The sequence below is a fragment of the Solanum verrucosum genome, unplaced genomic scaffold (assembly GCF_900185275.1).
Source record: "Solanum verrucosum unplaced genomic scaffold, falcon-dt-bn FXZP01000125.1, whole genome shotgun sequence".
NCBI lineage: Eukaryota > Viridiplantae > Streptophyta > Magnoliopsida > Solanales > Solanaceae > Solanum > Solanum verrucosum.
In genome coordinates this window covers 834,798-861,451 of record NW_026019923.1, presented here as the reverse complement: position 1 = coordinate 861,451, position 26,654 = coordinate 834,798, and the positions used below count along the sequence as shown (strand labels likewise).

Sequence of the window (26,654 nt, the reverse complement as noted above, 5' to 3'; positions counted from 1 at the left end):
AAACAAAAATGCCCAAGATGAAACATTTATCTTATTGATTTTATGTATATGAGTGTCTATGACAATTTTTTATGGGACTAAAAATGTTATTGTATCTTCCTTGTTGACACCCAATTTTGACCCTCCCCGATAGTAATTAATTCCCGAGCTTCTTAAAATTCTAAACAATTTGAAATAATTAGCTTTATAAAATTCGAAATAATTTTCAAGTCATTTTAAGTAGTTTTGTCATTTTTATAAATTTTAAAATAATAAACATGATATTTTATATAATTATGTGTCTAATTAGTATATTTTATGAATGTTCGAAAATTGTCTCAAAACGATTTTAGTTTTATTTAAATATTTGGCTATTTGGTTTAAATTAATTAATAACTTATATTTCGAGTTAATTAGTTTATGATTAAGTTAATTATTATATAATTATGTGTCTAATTAGTATATTTTATAAATATTTGAAAATCATATCAAAATATTTTTATTTCTTTTTAGCTAAGTGTCTTACTAACTTAGTTTAATTTAAATCATAATTACGATTTTTGAATTAATTAGTTCATGTTTAAGTTAATTATATTATTATCAAGTTAATTATTTTGTTTCGTTAAAATTAAGAAGCTCATTAATTAATTTATATTAATTCATCTTATTTAGTTATTAGCCAAATCCCCTAAACCCATTTGTGATAAACTAAAATTGGGCCCTATTTGCAAATTTCAGCCAACCCAAACCAATTTTGGCCCAATTTCCTTTATGCCTATTCAATTAGCCCAACCTCAACAGCCCACCCATTTCCTTACCCAAATTCAATTCCCACAATACCCAGCAGACATACAGTGACACATACGTACAACAACACACGCAACCCCACTTCCCAAATTCATCTTCTCCATGGCAAAAACAACACAGTACTGTTCCAGCAGTGCTGTTCCAGCCTATTTCCAGCCAAGAACCGTCCTTGGGGGTGTGAGATCGAGCCACGTTGCTCGCCAAGGACATGGGAATCGATCCCAACCGTCCTTCTACCCTTTCCTCTTCCGGAAATGGCCAAAATTTCAGGAAAAGGATGTCTCCCCTTCAATGGTGAAAGAATTTTGAATTTTGAATTTCGAAGTGGGCCTTTGAATCCATTTTCTTCATCCGTTTTCCCCCCATGGGGAAACCCTAAAATCCCCTATATATTCCCTCTTAGTCACTGTTGAAAGGGGGGGAGAATTTTTATTTTACTTTATTTCGAAAGAGAGATTTTTGAGTTCGAAAAATTTGGTAAAGACAATTGTTGGAAAAGAGAGAGGGATTTTTGTTGGAAAATTTTGGACTAAGACATAGAGCTAGAAAAAGAGATTCTTTGGAGAAAAGGTTGGAAGGAAAGAGAGTCGAAATCACATAGACTAGGGGGTCGTTTTCGCTCGCTTTTGTTCTGTTCTTCAGAGTCTTTGGAATCGTGTCTCGGCAGCGGAAGTGTGTCTCTGTTCAGCTCGTCCTGTCCCAGTTGGCTGCCCAACGAAAGGTAATTTTATGCCTCCTTACGTTCATTCATCGTCATATCTTGTTTAGTAGTTTAAACTTATCATATTGTGTCGTTGAATTCCACTTTGAGATGGGTTGAACATTTTTCGTTACAAGTTCTATTTCTGTGTGACCTTAGGTGTTCGTTTTGCTGCTCCTGAATTTTTGTGACTGAGATTTGCTTATATTTTTGTTCGGATAAGTAATATAAGCGAATATTTTGTATCTTCTCGAAAGTTTCTTAGTTTGTTTGTTTAGCTAAATCATAATGTTATTTGCTTATCGATCTTAAATCTTGTGTCCACTGGAGTATTGTTGGTTTGATGTGTAGATCTTAATAGGTTTGTTTCTTAATTCTACTGTTTAAGCATGGGTTTTCTTGATTAAAATATAGTTACTTGTGACTTAGTTTTTCTTTTTGAGTCAAGGGTAGAATGGGATATGAAATTTGCTCTCTTTCTAGCTCATAAAAAAAATATAATAAAAAAAACCTTACGTCTAGGCTATATGAATTACAGACATATATTACTTATGGCTGCATATTTCATCTGCTACCTAATTAACTTTCTAGCAATTTTCTTGGAATTACATGGTAGAGTTAGATTTAGTCTTAAGTCAAAATTAGTCTACTAGTCGTTGTCCAGAAAGAGATGCATAATGGTAGTATTTATTCACACTAATTGTTGCTAATGATTTAAGTTTGTCTCATCTTCTTCAATGTCTAAGATAGTCATTAATTATGGTCCCATTCCCTCTCTAATATTAATATTGTTTAAATTCCCTTTAGGTGTTAGTCTTGACATTTTGCTTGAATGCACATTTGATTACATTCTATGGGGGAATTAAATTAGTGTTCACATAATCGAAATTTTGGATAATCTCGTCGGCTTAGTAGTATAGATAAAAACTAGTTTTTTTTTATTTGTTGTTTTGTTATGCCTATCGACTTAATATTTTTCTTACTTTGATATGACTAGCTTAGATGAACTAATTCATATTATTTATTTTACTCGCATGTGACATCGATTCGAGTTCACTTTGGACTCCATCCTTGCATTTCTCTCGAGTTACATTTAAAATCGAGTCCCAATGGATTGCTATGTGAAGCCAAGGAAGCAGGTGTACAAGTTAATGGCCGATTGCAGGTCTCAAAAGGCCCAAAAAGGGCTGATATACCTGCTGTATACACTCGTATACAGCCGGAAATATGGTTTACAGGTTGCAAAAATATGAGGATACAAGTTTGATGATAAGACATAAGTCGATAGCTATTGTTCAAGGAAAAACGCAGAAATACAGACCCCAAACACGGTCCATATACAGTGATATACGTAAAGGGTATACGTAGATTTTTTCGAAAGCAAAACAGGCCCAAAGGCCTTAGACAATTTCAGCAAAGTCCAAGATGTGGGAAATTTGGGCCAAAGGCCCAAATTTGATTACTTCCTTTCCCTCCCTTATTATTTATATTGTGTTTGACTAACTTTGTTTGATTTATGATTTTAATTTAATTAAATTCCTCAAGATAGCCATTTTTTTTAATTATTATTTTATATATATATATATATATATATATATATATTTAAATTAAAGTATCTCTGTGTTACACTTAGCTTTAATTTTATTTGTCTTGTCACTTAAGTCATTTCCCCTTTTGAAAATTTTCCTTTAGTTCATTCCTCCTTAAAATAAATAAAGTGATAAAAATAATAAATGGTAATAAATAAATAAGTTAAAATAAATTAGTTTTCTTACTAAGTCAATTTCAAAAATAAAAAAAATAAAAATATATAGTTAATATAAATGAGTTCTTTTACTTAGTTAAAATTTCAAAATTAGTCAAAATCATTTTTAGTCAAATCGTCGGTCAACCGCAAGTTAGCGGACATTCCGAGGGCCTAACACCTTCTCGGAATGTACATTTGAACTCGAACCCTTTTTCAATTGATTTTATCTGTTTAAATCTTTTGAAAAATCTTGTATTTTTTCTTGATTTTTTACTAAAAATTAAGTGGCGACTCTGTCCTTTCGGAAAATCGATTTCTCTTAAACCATAAGTTTAATCGGATTTTTTGAAAACTCAGTCATTTTTCCTTTTTTACATATATTTTTAAATAAAACATTCCTTGTAGGCCAATTTAGTGAATTTTAAAGCTTTATTGATAATAAATTTAGTGATCGAAAGTTCAGTAATTTAAGTCATTCTAACTATTTTTTGTTTTGAATGGATTGTTGTCACTTTTTTCACATTTTGAATGAATTGTTTCTTTTATTTTTGTGTATGGTTAATAACCGAACCAAACCAATCCGAAACCGATAACCACCAAATTGATAAATGTATATTATATTTGGTTTGGTTTGGTTTTGATAATTTTAAAACCGATTAAGTTGGTTTGATTTTAATTTTGATTTTGATCAATAACCGATCCAAACCGGCCCGTGAACACCCTTACCTCTCAATTCCAATTATGAAAAAAAACTTCTTATTTGGTTTGATCATTTTATTTTTACTATTAATTTTTGCTAGGTAAATATCTGCCTAATTTGAGGTAATTTTATAAACTTAAATGATTGATAAGATATTAGACCTTTGGGTAACGTTTACAAGTTTAAAATCATACTGTCTAATAAAATCTTTTTAGTTTGTTTAAAAGAGATTTTTAAATCGCGATTCAAAAGGTTTAGAAATTGTAAAAAGATAAATAAAAAGAGAATCATTTACTAAATATTTGTCCCAAAAATGAACTATCGGCGCATTTTGTCTAATACGTGTCACTTACGATCGATTAAAAGAAAACGTTTAGATATTTTACCATCTTATTGCTCGAAGACTAACAACTAATTATATTTTAGGTGAAGAAATTCTATTCATTTCACCACAAACTTTAATGTGTAGATGTAATTATTCGTCTTTGAAACACAATGTCATTGATATCCTATATCATCTCGATAGACGGGTCTGCCTCGTTGCGAGTCAACACCTAAATAGTTGTATTATTGCAACGAAAAATCAAATAAGAATCTTGATGAGCAAATTAAATCTACTAAAGTAATATTTTCTTAACTATAGAAAAAAAGATAAATGTCAACTTATGCTTACCTCGATTAATTAGTTGAATACTGCTATCTCCCATCAACACAAGTTCAACCGATGCTTGCACTTAGTGCAACAACTTCGAAAGGTTAAGATTGGGAAACCAATGGAAGGCCAAGATACCATTTTTGTCTGCCTGAGCACCAACACCTTTCTGCACGAATTATATGCTAACAAATTCGTTCACTAAGGTGCAGGTGCAAATGCAGATAAAAATATGTCTCTTGTTTACAGAAATAAGTCTACATTAGGACGAAGCGTTAGTAGATATAATAGTAAATGTGATGAAAATAAGACTCAAATATAATAGATCTGAACACCTAGCATGAAAGAGCCTTCATATTCTCACAACCTCTCCCCACACACATATATGTGGCATTGAGTGTTGGTATTATTTATAATTATTGGTGTGGTGAATTCTTGGGATTTGATATGGACTCAAAAAGATGTAAGCTACACAACAAATCAAACACGTGAAGAGATGAAATAAATAAATAAACAAAAATAAAAACATATAGAATATATAAGTTTCATTCAAGAAAGAAGCTTCTAGTTGTATAGTTCAAAAGTAGAAGTCCTTTAATCAACGGTCTTGAGTTCGAATCATAAATATGAAAAAGTTATATTACGAAGCAGTTCTCCGCTTAAATGAATTTACACGACATGATTTGCATATGTGAGAATTCAATATGAATATCGGACACTGAAACAAAAGAGAGAGAAAAGTTTGAATGGTCAGTAGAATGGTTAGACAGAAGCCACGTGGTGAATAGGCTTGGGCAGATGCTGTTTATTCTTGGTGACCAATGATATAATGACACGTGGTCTGACCACATGCAGGCACACTAACTCCACCTGAAGTACCTCAGTCTGTCTAGTGGAATGGTGAGTAATGCCATTTTCAACCAACTGTGAGTAAATGGAAATCAAATATGAATAAAGAATTTAAACTTGATGAATTCAATCCTGATTTTTCATGTATATTTATGTTTTGTATGAACAATGCTAGATTCAGTTCAACACATTGTTGCATCGATCTTTTGCCACACCTAACTATTGAGTCGAACTCTAAGAATGAAAGATCTTTATCACGAGGCGTAATAGAATGTTTGAAACCTTTCAGTCCTTAACTAAAGGTCTCAAAGTTTGAAACTTGGGAATGCAAGTCTTAATGGATAGTTAAACCCACGGCAGAGGTAGAGGGGATTCAATCTCTATGCGTCCCAACTCCCAAGGTAGGGTAAGTTCTGTGTCTACTCTTCAAATCAAATTTGTATAATTATTACACTGAGTATATTATTATTGTTGTAAGGTCAAATTTTTGTACATGTATGTATAGTTAGATGATGAATACTGTTGATGAAAATCCTGCCTCGACTTCTGCTTTAACTCTAGCAAAAGACCAATTGGATAGAAGAAACAAGAAACTTTTGATCTGACCTACATGCTACAGCTTACAAGCACACTAAAATTCATTCATATTTGATCAATTGGATGATAGTATTATTAATTTCATGTTTTCAAGTTCAGTAGCTACATCATATCTTCAACATACATAAAGCAAAACACCAAAGGGCTATTGTTTATCATCTAGATCTATTGAACGGTCAGCAACTTTCTCTACCAAACTCAATGGATAATGGATCTGCCTAGTTTTTCGAGTAGATTATCCAGTCCTCCCTAAAGAAAAACACATAGATGTGCTAAATTTCTCACTAAAGCATACCGATCCTTCTCTCCACAACTATTAGATGTCACATGATCCATCCCTTCAAGCAATAATCACAAGCATCAATTGACACATGCACAAATTAATCTTTAATGATCAATAACCGATTTGGGTAAAAGAAGGAACCATCAACAACCAGTGTCAATTATCACAATTAGGATGTATATCCGCGACATACACATAATGAGAACCAATTTGGCGACATCGCCCAACATAACATTACAGAAAAACCAATTGGAAGTGTTTGAATAATATAGTCGATACTGTTCTAGTAATGGAACCTAAACATTGAGAAAAAAACTACGCAATCAGTGTTTGACATGTTATGTACAGGACTCAATAATGTCTTCCAGGGAAAAACAGGTCTTGCTCATACATTGGTCACCAGAAACTAATTTTTTTCTATCAGCACCAATCCAGATATCACAATAGAAGAGACTTGGTCAGCACAGGGATGGAATCTAATTTTCAGGAGATTGTTGGGTAATTGGGAAGTGGAAAGGGTGGTTGAACTACTAGAAAGGGTAGAAAATTTTACAGGGACGAACACTGCTCCTGACTCCATCAGATGGAGGCACAATGAAGATGGACATTTCTTAGTAAATAGAGTATACAACAGGGGTTTATCTGAGATGACAGGAAGTTTTAAAGGCCCCTTGAAAAAATATATGGAAAAGCATGGCACCAACAAAGGTAAATAAAGCATGTCTCATGAAACACTTCAGAGGAGGAAAATCGAGATAGCATCTAGATGCTCTTTATGTATGGAGGCAGCAAAAACTAACAGTCACTTATTCCTTCATTGTAAGGTAACATCTCCAATCTGGGCAATCTTTTTCTGTCTGGCTAGGGAGGATTGGACAATGCCAGAACATAATGCACACTTACTGAGCTGCTACATCAGAAGGGGTAGGATGTAAGAGAAAAAAATTTGGTAGAAAACGGCAACAGCTTGCAGTTGGTGGAACATATGGAAGGAGAGAAATGAAAGGATTTCGAAGGCAGATCTAATTCCATTCAAAAGATCAAATGGAATTGTATTACCTCTCTATGTTTTTGGGGCAAAGAACAATGTAATCACACTTTTTTGATGGTTGCCAACATTAAGGGTATGCTGAGGCATACATTAATTACAAAACTCCTAAGAAGTCCACTATCTCTATTCCTCAGCATTAAGGGATTGTTAACTTTATCTTTTAGCGCCCATGTGCTTATTTATCCCTATGCATACTTGTAGAATAGAGATTGTTATTCAAGATCATAGATATGATTACAGATATCATATCCTTACAAGATCTTGAAGTCTATAACTGTGAAAAGAGATTTTTCACATAATCACATGGAAACAGTAGTGGAGATCTCAAGAATTCTTAGTTATGCTAGGCATTGTGGAGGAGATTTCCAGGACAATATGAACTTATAGAATCTTAACTGCATCTGAAGTGGCTTAAGAACCTAAGGTGGTTGGTCCGAAATTCATTTTTGTTATTACCTAATTCCTCACAATTCACAACTATCACATTCCCAATTTGAAAGGAATAAATTTGGAGTACTACAAAGAGAATATAAAAAATAAAGCATCAAGAATGCTGAAATCTATTCTAAATACTTATGCAAACTCAAGACAAGATATATATACAAGATTAGAAAATATAAAATATGTGAGAAAGAGAAGAAAGACCAAAAGCATTTTTATGCATAAACTGATGAGGTATATTAAACTGAGAAAAGTCAGGCATCTAAGAATTGAAGAGAAATAGATCAAGAATAATCACATTGTTGAATATAATCTGCACTATCCACCTACATCCTCATGTACAGAATTACAAAGTTTTCTCAAAAGTTCAGGGTATATGTTGCTTCAGATCAAAGAATAAACACAAGAGAATGGAAGTGTCAATCTTATTTTATGAATTTAGCGCCCACAAATATCAAACAATATCCTGTTAAGAGTTAAAAATCAAGTCCTTTTGACATGGACTAAGTTTAGAGGTTATCAATACACAACCAAAAGACTCAAAACTAGATACATTTTTTGGCGAACTCCATACTTTGATTTTCAAAATACATCAATTTTATGGAGTGCCAGACGTAAATAGACCTATGCCAATTAAGCTGAACATTCTTGTTTCATACCCAAGTGACATTTGGGTAAAATACTTACCCACACCAGGTGTTTATACAAATAAAGTATGTTAACCTTTGTAGTTAAAAACTAGAGTGAGAATGCATACAACTTAACCAAGATTTAGTGGTGAACGTATATATGAACACATTCAGCAATGCAATCCCGAGGTTGGCGTAGAGTGAGGCTTAGTGCACATGTCATCCAAAAGAAAGGAAGTTTTGAAGTATCTTGGGCCTATTATCCAAGGAAATAGGAAGATTGACAATGATGTCACACATCGTTATGGTGCAGGGTGAATGAAATAGAGGCTCACATCCGGAGTATTAAAAAGATGCCAGCAAAACTTAAGGCAAGTTCTACAAAGTGGTTAAGACCAACTATGTTGTATAGGGCGGAGTGTTGGCCAATCAAGAGCTCTCATATTCAGAAGATCAAAGGTTGTGGAGATGAGGATGATGCAGCAGATGTATGGGTTTATTAGGAAAGATAGAACTACAAATGAAGATATTTGGGACACGGTAGGAGTGGCCTTGGTAGAGGAAAATATGCAGGAAGTGAGACTGAGATGATTCGAACATGTGAAGAGGAGATGCATGGATGCACTGGTTCTGAGGTGTAAAAGTTTTTAGCTATGGAAGATTTCAGGAGAGGTAAAGATTGATCGGAGAAGTACTGAGGAGAGGTGATTAGACAAGATATGACACAGTTGCACCTTACAAGGACATGACCTTAGATAGGAGGTTGTGGAGCAGTGTTATAAAGGCACACTTAAGCCCTGAAGAGAGGCTCAAAACATGTTTGAGAGTTTAACCTTGCTAATGTGTTCTTCAGTGTTGTCATCAAAGCTCTATGACATATTTTTCCTTGTGAATGAGCATGTCCTGAAAAGGCGACGCTAAACCATTGATATTTCAGTTTATCATAAAAACAATCAATTTCTTTGTCCATATATTTGTTATTCATTCTTGTAATTATTAGTCTTGGACAAAACATATATATATATATATATATTCTCCATTTGCATCCATTCTCAATAAATCCTATGCTTCATTTGCGCTTAAAGCCCCTATGAACCTTAGAGCTTTTTTGTGTTTTTCGCTTTTGATTACACTGTTGTGTTGTACACGAATTATGGTAGAAGATTAATAGGTAGTAGAGTGTTGTCTCGTTTATCCTTCCATACTAGTAATCATAGTATTTCTCATGTAGTTTCTTGTCCTTAAATTTATGTCAGTATCTATTGTCTCTTGCTAAGTTGCTCAGACTCTTCACTTTTGGTGTCGCACCCGTGTCGACGCGACATGGGTGTGGGTGTAGGTGTTGGAATTCCTGTTCGATTTGGTCAACCAATTTTGGGTACTTTGACCAAAATTGATGGGGAAAGTCCGGACAGTTCTTAATGATTTATGTAATTAATACAAAAGCTAAGGTGAAATTGAAGAAAATGGAATACCTTTTATATAGAAATTTCTGTGTCACTCATTTTCCTTTAATCTCCGTCCAAGATTATCCTCAAGTTCTCCACATAATATCTCATAATTTAGGTTTTATAACTCTATTTTTAGATATTTTAATTATTTTAGGCGAATCCCCACACATGGATCCATATCCGTGATTAGATCATGAAGGACCCGACCTATAGATCCACACCCGTATCAGACACCCGCACCCCAGTCCGAGCAACTTAGGTCTCTTGTACTTCAATTATCGCACTATTTTGTTGTAGTTACTGTTCTTTTATTTTCAGAATACTTTGTAATGCTTTTAATATGTTTTGCCATGATTTCTTCACTTTCATTTTATTTTTTTATCTTCTTTTTCTTAAACCGAAGGTCTACCGAAAACAACCTCTCTACCTCCCAAGGTTAGAGTAAGGTTTACATACACTCTACTCTTTTTAGACCCCACTTGTGGGATTACACTGGGTATGTTGTTGTACATGTCTTGCATTCATTAGTTTGGTGCAAACATCCAGCACGGGTAAGTTTTTACCATGAGGTTTGTCACTAATAGGTTAAAGTTGCTTATAATTCTCAACTTAACAACATTTTGGTGTAGGAAAGTTGACAAATTGAGTAACCAAATCAGCAAATTTAACCAACAATTTATTGCCCTAAACAAAATCGGACATAGCATAACTTTAGAAATTTATTGCAATCAACAAGTGGGACGTATTTAAACCAAACTTCCTACTTTCTAAAGAATTACCGACAGCCATGATATAATTAGGGAAGTCACCCTTCACAAGGTAATTTATAAACATTTAGATAAAGCCAACCACTTACTAACATATCCATCATGACTTGGGACTGCAAGTATCCCACACAAGAATCGACAATTTAGATGACATTCCAAGAGTTGATGACGGTGTTAGCCTTGGATGTGCTCAAAACGTGTTATGTTCTATATTCACATGATTCCAAACTATGTGTGGCATCTTTGAGGCTAGATTTATGCATCACTTCATGGTTCTACATCCAGAAAAAACAGAGTTAGGCCAGCTGTAAAGAACTTCAAAGCGAACTTTGCAATTTTTATTTATTAGATAGTATGATTTCAAAAGCAATCAGTGATGTCGGTGACAGGATAAAACGACATAGTCCTACTAAGATAATTATTTTGTTTCTGATTCAGGTCAGAATTACCACTAATAATCTCAAAAAGAAAGCATGAAATCAGAGTAACTTAGGAGCTAATAAAAGGATATAGGCAACAGTGAGAGAAGATGACAAGTTATACTAAAGACTCGAGGAGTTAAGAAGCATTTTGGCGAAATTCAGATGAGATCTCTTTCACGCTTCTCTTTAGATACATAAATAGATATAATCATTCAAAACTTAAATCTTTATTATCGAATACAAAGGTTTAACATATATATTTATGTTTAGATCCTCCAACAGCATTGTCGGAGGGAAAAGCCAAACCTCCAGCTAGCACAATGATACGTTGCAGCACCTTCATTGCATGTAGACCGTGTGTCTCTCACATGAAAGAACTTTATTTAAATGGATTACTCAATCTACGAAACCACTCCAGCTCATCTCCATTTACTATCGTCACCTTCACCACAATCACACTGCATCTTTATTTAAAGCAGCAGAACCTGCATCCTAAATTTCACCGCAATTTCCCTCCATCTCTATGTACTTGCAAGGGCAAGCTCGTTCCTTTCAACCCAAAGTGCTCTGCTCCCTTACTAAACTCTGAATTCAGGTTGAGACAAACCATGAGAAATCTTGTTTTCCAAGATCCTGGGATCAGAGTAAGCACCAATACTACTCAAAGTCTAAATCATGCTTGGGAGCGAATACGCGTTCCAGTAGTAGTGCCTGCCCTACACCTTGCAATGTATATATGCATAGCCATGTCCGTCATGCTATTTCTTGAGCGTATTTACATGGCAATAGTGATAGCAGGGGTCAAGTGCTTTGGAAAGAAAAGATATACCAAGTATAAGCTCGAGTCCGTAAAAGAAGACCTAGAGAAAAACAAAAACTACCCAATGGTGTTGGTCCAAATTCCTATGTTCAATGAAAAGGAGGTACATACCTTACTTGAGTACATGTCTTTTCTGATCAAGTTCCAGAGATTTAAAGTTATGCATAAATAATTATTGTTTAGCTTCGTGTTTCAGTTTTTCCTAGAAGAAACTACGAATATGCCTGTTTCCACCACCCTTTCTTTTTCTGATCAGTGGTTATATTTTTTCCATCTTGAGAGTAAATTTTAGAGAATAAATCACAAACATACAATGATCCCAAAACTGAAATAAATTTAGTGAATCAGAAAAAAGAAAATACAATTTCATTTCTCACAACCACCAATAATAAAAAACCTAGAAACAACACAGAGCATACAACCATATCCTAGTATCAAGTGAAAGTTCATGGGAGGATTTTACCTTCAATGCTAGAGGAACAATATGTGTTCTTCTCTCACCCTTCCCCTTTCCCCATACCCGGACCGACCATCCAGAAAAGAATTACAAAAATAAAAATTACACCAACAATTCGGAAATTTCTTAAATGAACAAATAGATACCAAGAGATTACTACCTTCTCATATAAATCCCGAACCATTAGTCAGACTTTACTGATTAAGCTAACAAAACTTTTGTCATGATATATACCTAAGTTTTTCCCTGTTGAGTACTGCTACAAAACCATGATTTTAATAGCAAGAGACCAAATAATTTAAATAGATCTAAAAGGTCAATGTTAATTGGTCAACAAGGTCAAACCAAGTGTAAGTCAGGACATTGAAATGAAGGAAGCTTATTGTTCATCTGTTTACAAATTCCAAAAGGAGCAAGATAGTTTATGGACATTTTTCACCAGTAGAGTATACCCACTAATTTGACTGATTGCAGAAATTATAGATTTATGTTAATCATCCTACAATGTTGAAGACTTGTACATAGCTTAATAAAAAGATAACTACAATGAGCATTAAGAAACCAATAGAAATAAATCTAGATATTTTCTGCATTTAGAAATATAAGTTTAATAATACATCAAAAGCATATTGACTGCAAGGCTCTAACCTCTAGCTTAGTCAAATGAGGAACAATATTTAGGAGCATACAAAATAAAGGCACTGATTTTTTGCGCTATACCCCTGATCAAAGAGGATTATAAGTTGACAACAAGAAAAACACATTTGAAATTAGTCCCAATTAGAATAGCTTATGAATAGGGATATGAACTTTCTCTACAAAATAAGAACCATTATCATCTTATTGTTTATTATCAGATTATCATCTTACTGTTCTTTATCAGATTATCATCTTATTGTTCTTTATCAGGTTTACAAGCTCTCAATTGGAGCTGTATGTGGCTTGTCATGGCCATCAGATAGGCTTGTAGTGCAGGTTCTTGATGACTCTACCAACGAAGTTTTACGGGTATCACTTTCAACTCAACTTTATCTGAGAGAAAAACTTAAGTATCTTCTGAATTCCAACTAATGTTTGAGAATATAATTGCAGACATTAGTGGACTTGGAATGTCGAAAGTGGATGGAGAGAGGGATAAACGTGAAATACGAAACAAGAAACAACAGGAATGGCTACAAAGCTGGTGCTCTCAAGGAGGGTCTAAAGAAGCAGTATGTTGATGACTGTGAGTTTGTTGTGATCTTTGATGCAGACTTTCAGCCTGAAGAAGACTTTCTTTGGAGGACCATACCATATCTTCTCGACAACCCAGAACTGGCTCTGGTTCAAGCCAGATGGAAATTTGGTAAGGCCAAAGACTGCATTATGTCCATACACACACTGAATAATTGGTCATGACCTCAAAAACAAAACAAAATTAAAGGTGTTTGGAAGAGGTAAAAATTAATGAATAGCAGATTGCTGTGTTTATGATAATAAACTTTGATTGGATCAGTTCTATGATAAGAGAATTCTTTTATGTTGTTTCTATCTCACTTAAAGAACTTATCATGAAAAGACTTATCTAAAAATCAATTCACAAAAGCGTCCTTAATCTATTTAAAAGGAAATGCATACATAGAGAAAGAATTTCCAGCTTCAGTCATATTTTTGGTTCTTTCTTGGTTATTAATGTAAGTGAAAATCTTTCCACAGTCAATGCAGATGAATGTCTGATGACTCGACTTCAAGAGATGTCATTGGACTATCATTTCAGTGTTGAGCAAGAAGTTGGCTCGTCCACATGTTCATTTTTTGGGTTCAATGGTAAACAAATAGTCAGATCTCACTCCATATACAGGCATTCAACAGCTAGACATTATTTTAAGAATGTAACAAGCTTTTCCGATTGAATTGTAGGGACTGCTGGAGTGTGGAGAATTCGAGCAGTGAATGATGCTGGTGGCTGGAAAGACAGGACCACAGTAGAGGATATGGATCTTGCAGTTCGGGCAAGCCTTAAGGGTTGGAAATTTTTGTTTGTGGGGGACTTAGCTGTGAGTTCATAACTTCAATCTTCTTATTTATGGAAATGACTACAAGCCTCTATGTATCAGATGCCTAACATAGTTCATTTAGGTCAAGAACGAACTCCCAAGTACCTTCAAGGCTTATAGATTTCAGCAGCACCGCTGGTCATGTGGCCCAGCTAACCTCTTTCGCAAGATGATTAAAGAAATCATCCTTTGTGAGGTATCACTATTTAAAAAAATATATTTATACTATTAATAAAAGTTTTTTGTCAACAAGTCACACGTCACACCTTTTCTTTTAAATGCAGCGTGTATCAGTATGGAAGAAGTTTCATCTCATCTATGGTTTCTTCTTTGTGAGGAAGATTATCGCACACTGGGTTACGTTTTTCTTTTACTGTGTCGTCATTCCAGCAACTATCTTGGTGCCTGAAGTCCATCTTACAAAGCCTCTAGCTATATATCTTCCAGCAACTATTACCATTCTTAATGCCGCTTGCACACCAAGGTATGTAAACTCATGAAACTGAACTCAGAAATCATCCTTTTGTTTTTCAGTTTCATATTTTTTCAAGCACAATAATTTAATACACCTTAATCTGGTTTCCACACAGATCTTTCCATCTTCTTGTATTCTGGATCCTATTTGAGAATGTCATGTCTCTCCATCGATCCAAGGCAGCAATAATAGGACTCTTAGAAGCCAGCCGAGTAAATGAATGGGTTGTAACTGAGAAGTTGGGGAACACGATGAAGCAAAAGTACAGTGCCAAGGCATCAAAGAAACCAAAATCGAGGATAGGTGAAAGGTAATCATTATATTATTTGACAGTTCTCTCAGTCCCTAGGAAGTTGGTTAAACATCAAAGTATTCTATATCCTGCAAATTTCTGACTGTAACCTGCATTATGGTTTGCAAACAGGATTCACGTCTTAGAGCTGCTAATGGGAATGTATATGCTACACTGTGCTATATACAACATGCTATTTGGAAATGACCACTTTTTCATCTACCTGTTCCTCCAAGCAGGAGCGTTCTTCATTGTTGGAATTGGCTATGTTGGAACATTCGTCCCCAATTAGAAAATCCGGTGAACATAGGATGCCAATGGCATGCAGGACAAACAGTGAGAACCATGCCCAACTAGTATACTAGTAGTATGCAAGTGCTAAATTGTTTAAAAATTAGGCCCTACAAGAGCTTAAAGGTTTCAATGTAATAATGTGTTTCATTTTTTTTTATATATATTTCCAGAATTTACAGATGTTCATTTGGCTGTCCAAATAACTTTTTTGCTACTCTTTGTCGTGTCATCAGATTTCCATTGCATAGTATGTATGTAGTAAATTGTGAAAAAGATAAGCATTAGTATTGCGTTCTAATTTTTTACTTATCACAAAAGAAATTTTATCGTCTTTTCTGCAAGAAAAAGGCAAATTCATGGTAATGAACCTATGGATCCAGAAAAAAAAAAAAGGGCAGCCCGGTATACAAAGCATCCTGTGTTAGCAGGGTTCGGGGAATGGCCGCACCTCAAGGGGTGTGATATAGACAACCTAACCTAATTCAAGCATTAAGGGTTGCTTCCACGGCTCGAACCTGTGACCTATAGGTCACGCAGAGACAACATTACCGTTGATCCAAGAACTTCAAAATTTTATAAACCTTACATGGATAAAGGCCAAAACCAGAGCATCTAAATATCTTACAAGAAAGTGGGGGATGACAGTGAAACCATAAAGTCAATTATTCCTCCAGCTTTGGACATCTTCATCTGTTTAACTGCTTGTTAGCCATGGGAATTCAATATTTTTAGAGCTTGAAATCTTCATTAAGGATCTATTGAACAGCTGGCAAGGACGGTGTATGAAGAAAAGGATGAAGATGATACGGAAGCTTATTCCTTTATGCATCATTTGGACAGTTTGGCAACAAAGGAACAACAGATGTTTTAAGGGAAAAAGAAGCCGATTTCTGTAGTAAAATATAGGTGTTTACAATTTGGTTCGCTGGCATAAAGATGATACTGTAATTAGCATAGATGACTTCTCAGACTGGCTAGATTCAGTTTCAGGGTAGTCTTTGTACAAGTCCAATATTTATGTACTCGTCTTGGTCTTGGTACTGTTTTTTGACTTTTCCAAATGAAATTACATTATCCAATTTATACATATATAAGCTGTCAGTAGAGGCGAGATTCATGAGAAGCATACAACAATTAGCAGACACATCTGGCTGCAATGGCAGACAACTCCCAACTGTGTATATAGGGCTCTCCCCTTAAGAGCAGAACACACGGAGAAGTTGATATGGCAGGGAATAATAAAAAAATGACTTCCTGAAAAAACAATATAGTTCTTTCATGAAGTAGTATTTATATTAATGCGGTGAGGAGTTCCTTTTTTTTATAAGTAAGGTAAGAGATGCGGTGGGAAATTCCTATAATAGAAGTAGTAAAAGAACAATACGGTTCTCTGCAATAAAAACAGTTGAAAAGAAGATATTTTCTCACTGTCTTGCTTTATTAATTCTTTAAGTTGTGAATGCAGGGCCTAGCACGTGACCTCTAGCATAGTATCCTATAAATTAGTCACGATGTTCTTCTTGCCGAACACACTACCAATGTTAAGGATCAATGCAACTAAAGGATTGTATGAGCAATCATAACCTGTAAATCATTCTCCACTGCTCTCCCAATGCCAAAACCAAGACGTTCTTTGTAGTTTGAACAAATCTCTTTTCCTCTAACAAGGTAAGATCCGTGTTGTCAAGCTCACAATTGCACAACTATAAAACCTACATCAAATAACTTGCCTATGCTCTTCCAAACTTCCACCGGTATATCATCAGGCCCAGTCGCTTTTCCCTTGCTCATCCTACGAATAGCACCCTTAACCTCCTCGACCTTTATACACCTAGAATACCCAAAATAACGACGACCCTCGGTGTGCTCCAAATCACCCAATCCCTTTTAGACAATGCCTTAAATTTCTCAACTCAAACAATGATTATCGCATGCATAGGCAAATACTACCCTAAATTAAGGCTCAGTGAGCACAATAAGCACACAAACAGACTTACATGGACAGGGTCCATGAGTCGATCAGAAGGCTCTTATGGCCTGGGTTGGTGCCCTCCATTGGACTTCCAAGGAGTAACTCACCTAAGGTCTGCCCAAGTTGTCGAACTAATGCCAATAAAAATAATATAAGATCTCATAAAATAAGTAGAGACATGAACAGATAGCAGGCAAGAGCAAAAATTTGCTTCTGATTTTACAAGCAAAACATATTTCAAGTTGGTAAATGGTAGGAAGAGTAGTTTTTGGCATAACATTTGGTAGGCACATTCCCCTCTCAAGTTGGCTTTCCCTGTTCTTTATACAGTGATGGTCAACAAGAATGCCTCTATTTCAGATTACTATTATAATCTTGGATGGATTATTGTTTTCCGAAGGAGTTGTAATGACTGAGAATTAGAGAGCACTTGTATCTTACTTCAATAAATACAAACTATTTCTGCAGCCAAGAAAAACAGCATCGAAAAGATGGGATCTTTACAGTCAAATCATGCTACATCCTTCTGCTCAATCTACAACATGCACCATAAATTTGGCCTTGGAAAAAAAGTTTGGAAACGCCATACCCCTTACAAAGTCCAGATCTTCACTTGGTTAGTAGGCAAAAAAATGCATGTCTCACACAGTCCAAATTCAAATTGCAAAGAAGAGGAATGCACATTATGCTAATACTTGCAAAAAATTTACCTTACAACAACAACAACATACCCCGTGTAATCTCACAAGTGGCGTCTCGAGACAATAGTGTGTATTATATATAAAAAAATCTCTTTATATAGCAATTCAAATTCATTAAACCACACAAAACTTTAAAGTTTGACATAATAGTTTCTCTCATGTCAACTAATTCTACGGGTACCTGTCACCTCCAGTTAGCTGCAAGTACCAATAACTATATCCATCAAAAGTTAAGTTCAAGACATAGGAGAAGAAATTACCTGTGAAAGCACAAAAGTATTGTTGACGGAAGGAGTGTTGAAAGTTCCGATTACCGTGCCGGTGAAGAGACCCGCCGGACGCCGATCGGGTCATAGGGCTTTGAACGAACAGAATCGAGCCAATGCCCAATAAATTTGAAGTCCAATAAGAATGAGTCCAATGTTTCATGTGGGCTTTAAAAAGAAGCCCAGTATCAGAATCCATGGTATTTGAAGAAGGTTCAAGTCTAATTACAAAGTTAAAATTATTATATAATGAACTTTATTTGTTTAGAAATAAAATAGGGAAAATTGTATAAAATAGCAAATTATTAATTCAAAATAAATGTTATAATCACAATTTCATTTAATTCTAATCCGTAGCAAACACTTTGTCATTCGCCTCTGTCCCTAGAAATCTCGCCCACTACTCTCCCTGAGCTCGCTCGCCACTCTCCCTCGCCTCTCTCACTTTATATAGACACAAATGTATAAATTGTGTTTGTGTTTGTATAAAGTGAGAGAAAATTGTATATACAAATACATATTATTTTTTCGTCCTATACACTTATAATTATACATTACAAATCTTTCTTGCCCAGTTCTCTTTTGCCTTTCTCTCTTTCTCGTTTTATACAAATACAAATTATAAAAAATACAATGTATAATTTGTGTTGTATAAAGCGAGAGAGAGAGAGAGATCTGGTATACAAATGTTTTAATTCGATTCAATTTTATACAAATTCAAATTTTATGCAGATAAACAAACACAATTATTGATATATATACATAGTAGTTACATATATACAATTATTTAACCGATATACATATATAATTGTTGCGCTTTTTATACAAACAAAATGCTTACCTGTGATTTATACAAATGAAATGCTCCATAGCAAACTATATTTGTTATTGAGCGCAAATAACAAATGTGTAGCTATAGAGCGCTAATATAATTTTTATGTTTGTTAAACCTAAAATTTACTCAATAAAATATAAGCATTTATTTCTCAACTTGCTCCACGTAGAGGAGAAAAAAAAATGCAATTAGAAATTCTAGTCAAAGATATTACTTTTGATGACCTCCAATAAGCAAATATTTATCATTTAATAGATTTAATCATAAAAGTATATATTTTTTTTCAAAACTACTTTCAAGAAGATCAAATATTTAAAACAAATTATATTTCAGAGAAAACCATTCTATTCTTAATCAGAAATTTTATATTCAAATAGTACTTATATGAATAAAATTTTAGTAGCGAGTATTTCTTCTTAAATACATCTTACAACAAATTAATTTAAATTAATCGAAGCCCGAATGAAAACTCATCCCCACATATGCATTAAATATCCATGAAGCTCCAATTTTTGTGTTTTGGGTAAATAATTCAGTCAAATCAAATTAAATTGATAAGGGGTCACAACAAGAATCTTTTCTAATATCTTTATCTAAAAACAAATCTAACAGCTAATATACTTATTTATGAAAGACAAGTTATATAGGTAGGTTTCTTTTGTGGGGATATGTCATAATATTTTCGGGTTTGTACAAAAAGAGTCATTTAAGTTCTCAAGAAAATTATTTGTTTGAATTAAGGGGGAAAAAAGGTCAAAGTTTCTTTTTTCTAATTGGTACACACTAATTAATTATTGAGTATAACATGAATTATATATATTATATGTCTCTTGTTTATTTTTAATTTAAGTGACGGGATGAACGATTATTTAGGCTAATTTCTTCTATATTATTTACTCTCATCGTTAGAAAATATCATCATTTTGTCCTTGATTCCTAACAAAGTTTCGATCTGAGGGTAAATTTAAATCATAATGAGAACTCAGAAGCTGATGGATAAGTATGTAGTTTTTCTTGAAAATTTTGAATATCAATTTCACATTAAAACTTCATTAATGACAGGAACAAATATGAAAATCGATTTGCTAACTGCAAGAATATATTCAATGAACTAAAAAGTGTAACATAAAGCAAAGACATAATACATAAATATGCTCTTTAACTTGGTCTTATTTCACATTTATACCCTCCAACTTTGAGTGTGCACAAGTAGACACTTAAACTTGTATAAAGTTGAACAAGTAAACACATGAGTCCTATGTGGCATAATAAACACTGAACACCACGTAGGACGCAAATCGCCGTGTAAGATGCCACGTAGGGCACGTGTGTCTATTTACTCAATTTTATTCAAGTTTGAATGTCTACTTGCGTATTCTCAAAGTTGAAGGACATAAATATAAAATGAGGTAAAATTAAAAGGTATATTAATGTATTATATTGAACAATTGTACATGAACTAATTATGACCCCCCCCCCCCTAACAATAATAAGCTTATTGCCTATGGGGGGGACCTCTTTCTTCTTCTTGGCCAAGCAAAGCATGAAAAACACTTGGTTGTAATTTGCCAACTCTAGATGTATATATTGTTCATCATGGGGGACCTCTTTTTCTTATTTTGCCCTAGGCAATTCGTACTACTACTACTACTACTTTTTTATTTCAGGGCAATGCGGAATTAGAATTTTTAATTTATCGATTTTGAATTTTGAATCATTTGTATTTATTATTCAGAATAGATTATTTATATGTATTGAAAAAAAAGCTAAAACGAATATAAAATTTAAGTTAAATTAAAATTATTGAATTCTGTCAAATTCGTAACTTCAAAACTAACTCCTGTTGGGAAAGACAAGACACTAACAAGAATGTCAGACAGGATAGCAGCGGAATAATACCCAAATCTAAACTTTCCCTTTCAATTTGAACCAAGAGAAGACAAACCAAATCAAGCAATATGAAGAATGGACAGCAAGTATATCAATCAAACTAAATCAACAAGATAAGAATAACCCAATCACACAAGACACAACGATTTACGTGGAAAACCCTTCGATGTGAAGAGTAAAAAACCACAGGACCAAAAGCTCCACTATAAACACCAAGAGTTACAAAATTGTTCTCCAAAATTGGCCACAAAACAAGTGCCAAACAACGAGCAACAACAAATCAAGATTGCACCAAAACTAGAGAATTAAAGAAGAGATTTCACCCAAAACGCGCTACTGTTCATCCCCAAAATCAGAAGCTACAGACCTCCAAATCCGATCTCCACCGTTGAATTGAAAGAACCAGATGCGGAGAACTCCCAGTTCAAATTTGAGAACGATCCAACGGTTAACGAAGCGGCAAACTCTGTCTGAAGCGGACTGCCTGAGCAGAAAATTTCCAGAAGCAAAAACGGGATTTTCTCTTTTTCTCTCAATCTCTAAAACGAAACTCTCTTGATTTTTCTCTCTTGTGTTTCTGAAAAATAAGACCAAATAAGCATTATATATGCCACATAATATTTTGGGTTATGGGCTAAAGTGGGCTAGTCCTAATAAGACTTTTATTTATCCACATAGGAAGGGAAAAAAGATCCTAAACCCAACAATTCTCCCCCTCACAACTATGTGGAGGAGACCGCCATCCCGGCGATCATGCAACAATCCTCAAACTTCCCTCTTGGCAAAGCTTTAGTCATCATGTCGGAACCATTATCATTGGTATGAATCTTTTCAAGTTCAAGCAACTTAGAATCCAACACATCTTGAATCCAATGATACCTCACATCAATGTGTTTAGACCGACCATGAAATGTAGAATTCTTGCCAAGATGAATAGCACTTTGACTATCGCAATAAAGCACATACCTCTCTTGAGCACAACCAAGTTCCCCCAAAAATCTCTTCATCCAGATCAACTCTTTGCAAGCTTCAACAGCAGCAATAAGCTCAGCCTCTGTAGTAGATAAAGCAACACATTTTTGTAACCTAGATTGCCAAGACACAGCTCCCCCTGCAAAAGTAATCAAGTAGCCTGAAGTAGACTTACGAGTATCAACATCACCAGCCATGTCTGAATCAGTGTAACCACAAAGAATAGGCCTCCCTGTACCAAAACACAGACTCAAACTAGAAGTGCCACAAAGATATCTCATAATCCACTTAAGAGCATTCCAATGCTCTCTTCCCGGATTAGAAAGAAAACGACTAACAATACTAACAGCATGAGCAACATCTGGTCTTGTACACACCATTGCATACATCAAACTACTAACAGCTGAAGCATAAGGAACTTTCTTCATATCTTCCTTCTCACCATCACTGGAAGGACAATGTCTAGTACTCAATTTGAAGTGCATAGCTAAAGGTGTATTGACAACCTTAGCTTTGTCCATGTTGAATCTACGAAGTACTTTCTGAATATACTTCTCTTGTGACAACCACAACTTCTTGGCATCTCTATCACGGACAATCTGCATGCCAAGAATCTGTCTTGCTGGTCCCAAGTCTTTCATAGCAAAAGACTTATGCAACTCTTGCTTCAATTCTTTAATCCTGCAAGCATTATGACCAACAACAAGCATGTCATCAACATAAAGCAAAACGATAATAAAGTCACCATCAGAGAATTTTTGCACAAAAACACAATGGTCTGAAGAAGTCTTCTTGAAGCCCTGCTGACTCATAAAAGAACCGAACTTCCTGTACCATTGCCTAGAAGCTTGTTTTAAACCATACAAGCTCTTCTTCAATTTGCAAACATACTTCTCTTTTCCCTTGACTTCAAAACCTTCCGGCTGCTCCATATAAATTTCTTCATCCAAGTCACCATGGAGAAAAGCAGTTTTAACATCCATCTGTTCAACCTCTAAGTCCAGACTTGCAACCAAGCCTAGAACCACACGAATGGATGACATTTTCACAACTGGAGAGAATATCTCATCAAAATCAATCCCTTTTTTCTGGCTAAAACCCTTCACAACTAATCTAGCCTTATACCGTGGAACTGGGTTACCATCTTCATGTTTCACCCGGAAAACCCACTTGTTTTTCAAAGCTTTTCGATCTTTAGGTAACATAACCAAATCGAAGGTATGATTATCATGTAGAGACTTCATTTCATCCTCCATAGCATCAAACCACTTTTCTTTTTCTTCACTTTCCATGGCCTCATCAAGACTCTCTGGTTCTCCCCCATCAGTCAAGAGTACATACTCATTGGAAGAATAACGAGATGAAGGTATTTTCTCTCTAGTAGATCTTCTGAGAGAACTCTCTGGAGCATCAATAATAGTTGGTTGTTGACCAACCACATCGTCTTACACTGGAGCATCAGCAGCATACTGGTCATTCTGAATATGATCACCATCTTCAATATCAACTTGATTTTCATGAAGATTTTCACCTGATGGAATAGTCAAAGGCACTAGATCAACATCAACTAGGCTGTCACTACTCTGAGAATCAACTTTCTCAACTTTGTCAAGATCTTCAATTGTTTGGTCTTCAAAGAACACAACATCACGGCTTCTAACAAGTTTCTTCTCAACTGGATCAAAGAAACGATAGCCAAATTCATCTTGACCATAACCAACAAAGATACATTGCCTAGTTTTAACATCTAACTTTGACCTTTCATCCTTAGGAACATGCACAAAGGCTTTACACCCAAAAACTTTAAGATGATCATAAGAAACATTCTTACCAGACCAAACTCTGTCAGGGACATCACCATTCAAAGCAACAGTAGGAGATAAATTGATAACATATGCAGCAGTATTAAGTGTTTCTGCCCAAAAGGAATCTGGCAGCTTAGCATCTGAAAGCATACATCTAACTCTCTCAACAAGAGTTCTATTCATCCTCTCCGCCAAACCATTTAGTTGAGGAGTCTTTGGAGGAGTTTTCTGATGCCGAATACCCTGCTCTCTGCAATATCTATCAAAGGGGCCAATATACTCACCACCATTATCAGAACGAATGCATTTCAATTTCTTCCCTGTTTGTCTCTCAACCAAGGCCTGAAAACTCTTGAACACATCAAGTACCTGATCCTTGGACTTCAAAGAGAATACCCAGAGTTTGCGTGAATAATCATCAATAAAAGTCACAAAATAAAGTGCACCACCATGAGACCTTACCTTAAAAGGATCACACAAATCAGAATGTACCAACTCCAGTAAATCAAGCTTTCTTGAAGGCGGATGACTCTGAAAAGAAACTCTTTTCTATTTACCTGCTAAGCAATGAACACACTTGTTCAACTTTGCTTGTTTCACTCCAGAAAGCAAATTCTTCTTAGCCAAATTGTTCATCCCCTTCTCGCTCATATGACTCAGTCTTCTATGCCATAACAATGATGAAGTATCATTCTCCACCAAATTTATTGAGCCTCTAAAAGTGGAGCCCTGAAAAACATACAAGTTAGACAACTTATCACCACGGGCTACAATCATCGAACCTTTAGTAAGCTTCCACTGGCCAGCACCAAGGGTATTAACATAACCCTCATCATCAAGGTATCCCACAGAAATCAAATTCAAGCGAACATCTAGAGCATGTTTGACATTATTGAGGACTAGTTTGGAACCATTGTTACTTTCCAAACAAACTGTCCCAATACCAAGAACTGCAACCTCATGATTATTACCCATTTTCAACATCCCAAAATTACCTGGAGTATAAGAAGAAAATAATTCCTTCTTGGGCGTGACATGAGAAGTAGCACCAGAATCCACAAACCAGCTAGACTCATCACGAACAAGATTGACGGCATTTTCATCACAAGAAACAAGAAGATCATCATTAGCAACAACAGCAACACGATTTTCATTGTCACCTTCTTTCTTTTGTTGTCTCATATCTCTCTTGTACTTAAAACAAAATTTCTTGATATGCCCATTCTTGTGGCAATAGTCACATGTAACATTCTTGTATTTAGACTTTGACTTACCTCTACTTTTATCTCTGTCACTCTGACCTCTGAACTTGTTTCTCCCCCTATCTTCAGTAACCAAAACATCGGAGTGTGAAGTAGAAGAAGTTGAGCCTTGAGATCTTCTTCTCATCTCTTCATTCAAGACACCACTCTTAGCATATTCCATGGTCACAACACCACTGGGAGCAGAATTAGTCAAAGAAACTCGAAGAGTTTCAAAAGAGTCTGGCAGAGTATTAAGAAGCCATAGTCCCTGTATTTCTTCATCGAACTTTACATTCATTCCAGATAGCTGGTCAAGAACACCCTGAAAATCATTAATATGGTCAGAAATAGGAGTGCCCTCTTTATACCTGATATTCATCAATTGTTTCAATAGAAACAACTTATTGTTGCCAGTCTTCGAAGCATAAAGCGTCTCGAGCTTGTCCCATAAACTTCTGGCATGTGTCTCATTCACAATGTGATTTCGAACATTATCTTCAACCCATTGTCTAATATAGCCACAAACCTGCAAGTGCTCAAATTCCCATTCCTCATCCGTCATGGATTGGGGTTTATTAGAGGTAAACACAGGTAAATGCATTTTCTTGACAAATAGAAGATCTTTCATCTTGTCTCTCCAAATATGATAGTTACTACCATTCAAACAAACCATCTTGCTCATATTTGCCTCCATAATTCAAATCAATAATGAACAACAACCAATGCTCTGATACCACTTTGTTGGGAAAGACAAGACACTAACAAGAATGTCAGACAGGATAGCAGCGGAATAATACCCAAATCTAAACTTTCCCTTTCAATTTGAACCAAGAGAAGACAAACCAAATCAAGCAATATGAAGAATGGACAGCAAGTATATCAATCAAACTAAATCAACAAGATAAGAATAACCCAATCACACAAGACACAACGATTTACGTGGAAAACCCTTCGATGTGAAGAGTAAAAAACCACAGGACCAAAAGCTCCACTATAAACACCAAGAGTTACAAAATTGTTCTCCAAAATTGGCCACAAAACAAGTGCCAAACAACGAGCAACAACAAATCAAGATTGCACCAAAACTAGAGAATTAAAGAAGAGATTTCACCCAAAACGCGCTACTGTTCATCCCCAAAATCAGAAGCTACAGACCTCCAAATCCGATCTCCACCGTTGAATTGAAAGAACCAGATGCGGAGAACTCCCAGTTCAAATTTGAGAACGATCCAACGGTTAACGAAGCGGCAAACTCTGTCTGAAGCGGACTGCCTGAGCAGAAAATTTCCAGAAGCAAAAACGGGATTTTCTCTTTTTCTCTCAATCTCTAAAACGAAACTCTCTTGATTTTTCTCTCTTGTGTTTCTGAAAAATAAGACCAAATAAGCATTATATATGCCACATAATATTTTGGGTTATGGGCTAAAGTGGGCTAGTCCTAATAAGACTTTTATTTATCCACATAGGAAGGGAAAAAAGATCCTAAACCCAACAACTCCGCCACTTTGTCGGGTCCCAAA

At 35.1% G+C, this 26,654-nt stretch overlaps 2 protein-coding genes across 2 annotated transcripts in view; one reads left to right on the top strand and one right to left on the bottom strand.

The window, feature by feature from the left end:
• The window catches only part of LOC125826478 (uncharacterized), a 272,616-nt gene that overhangs the window by 187,610 nt on the left and 58,352 nt on the right, over positions 1-26,654 (bottom strand). The window lies entirely within an intron of this gene.
• LOC125826501 (glucomannan 4-beta-mannosyltransferase 1-like) lies at positions 11,494-15,810 on the top strand. Its single transcript, XM_049505852.1, has 9 exons — positions 11,494-11,998; positions 13,262-13,360; positions 13,445-13,697; positions 14,048-14,158; positions 14,252-14,388; positions 14,471-14,584; positions 14,673-14,872; positions 14,979-15,173; positions 15,288-15,810. The coding sequence occupies exons 1-9, from the start codon at positions 11,684-11,686 to the stop codon at positions 15,445-15,447; spliced, it is 1,584 nt and encodes a 527-aa protein (XP_049361809.1). The 5' UTR covers positions 11,494-11,683; the 3' UTR covers positions 15,448-15,810.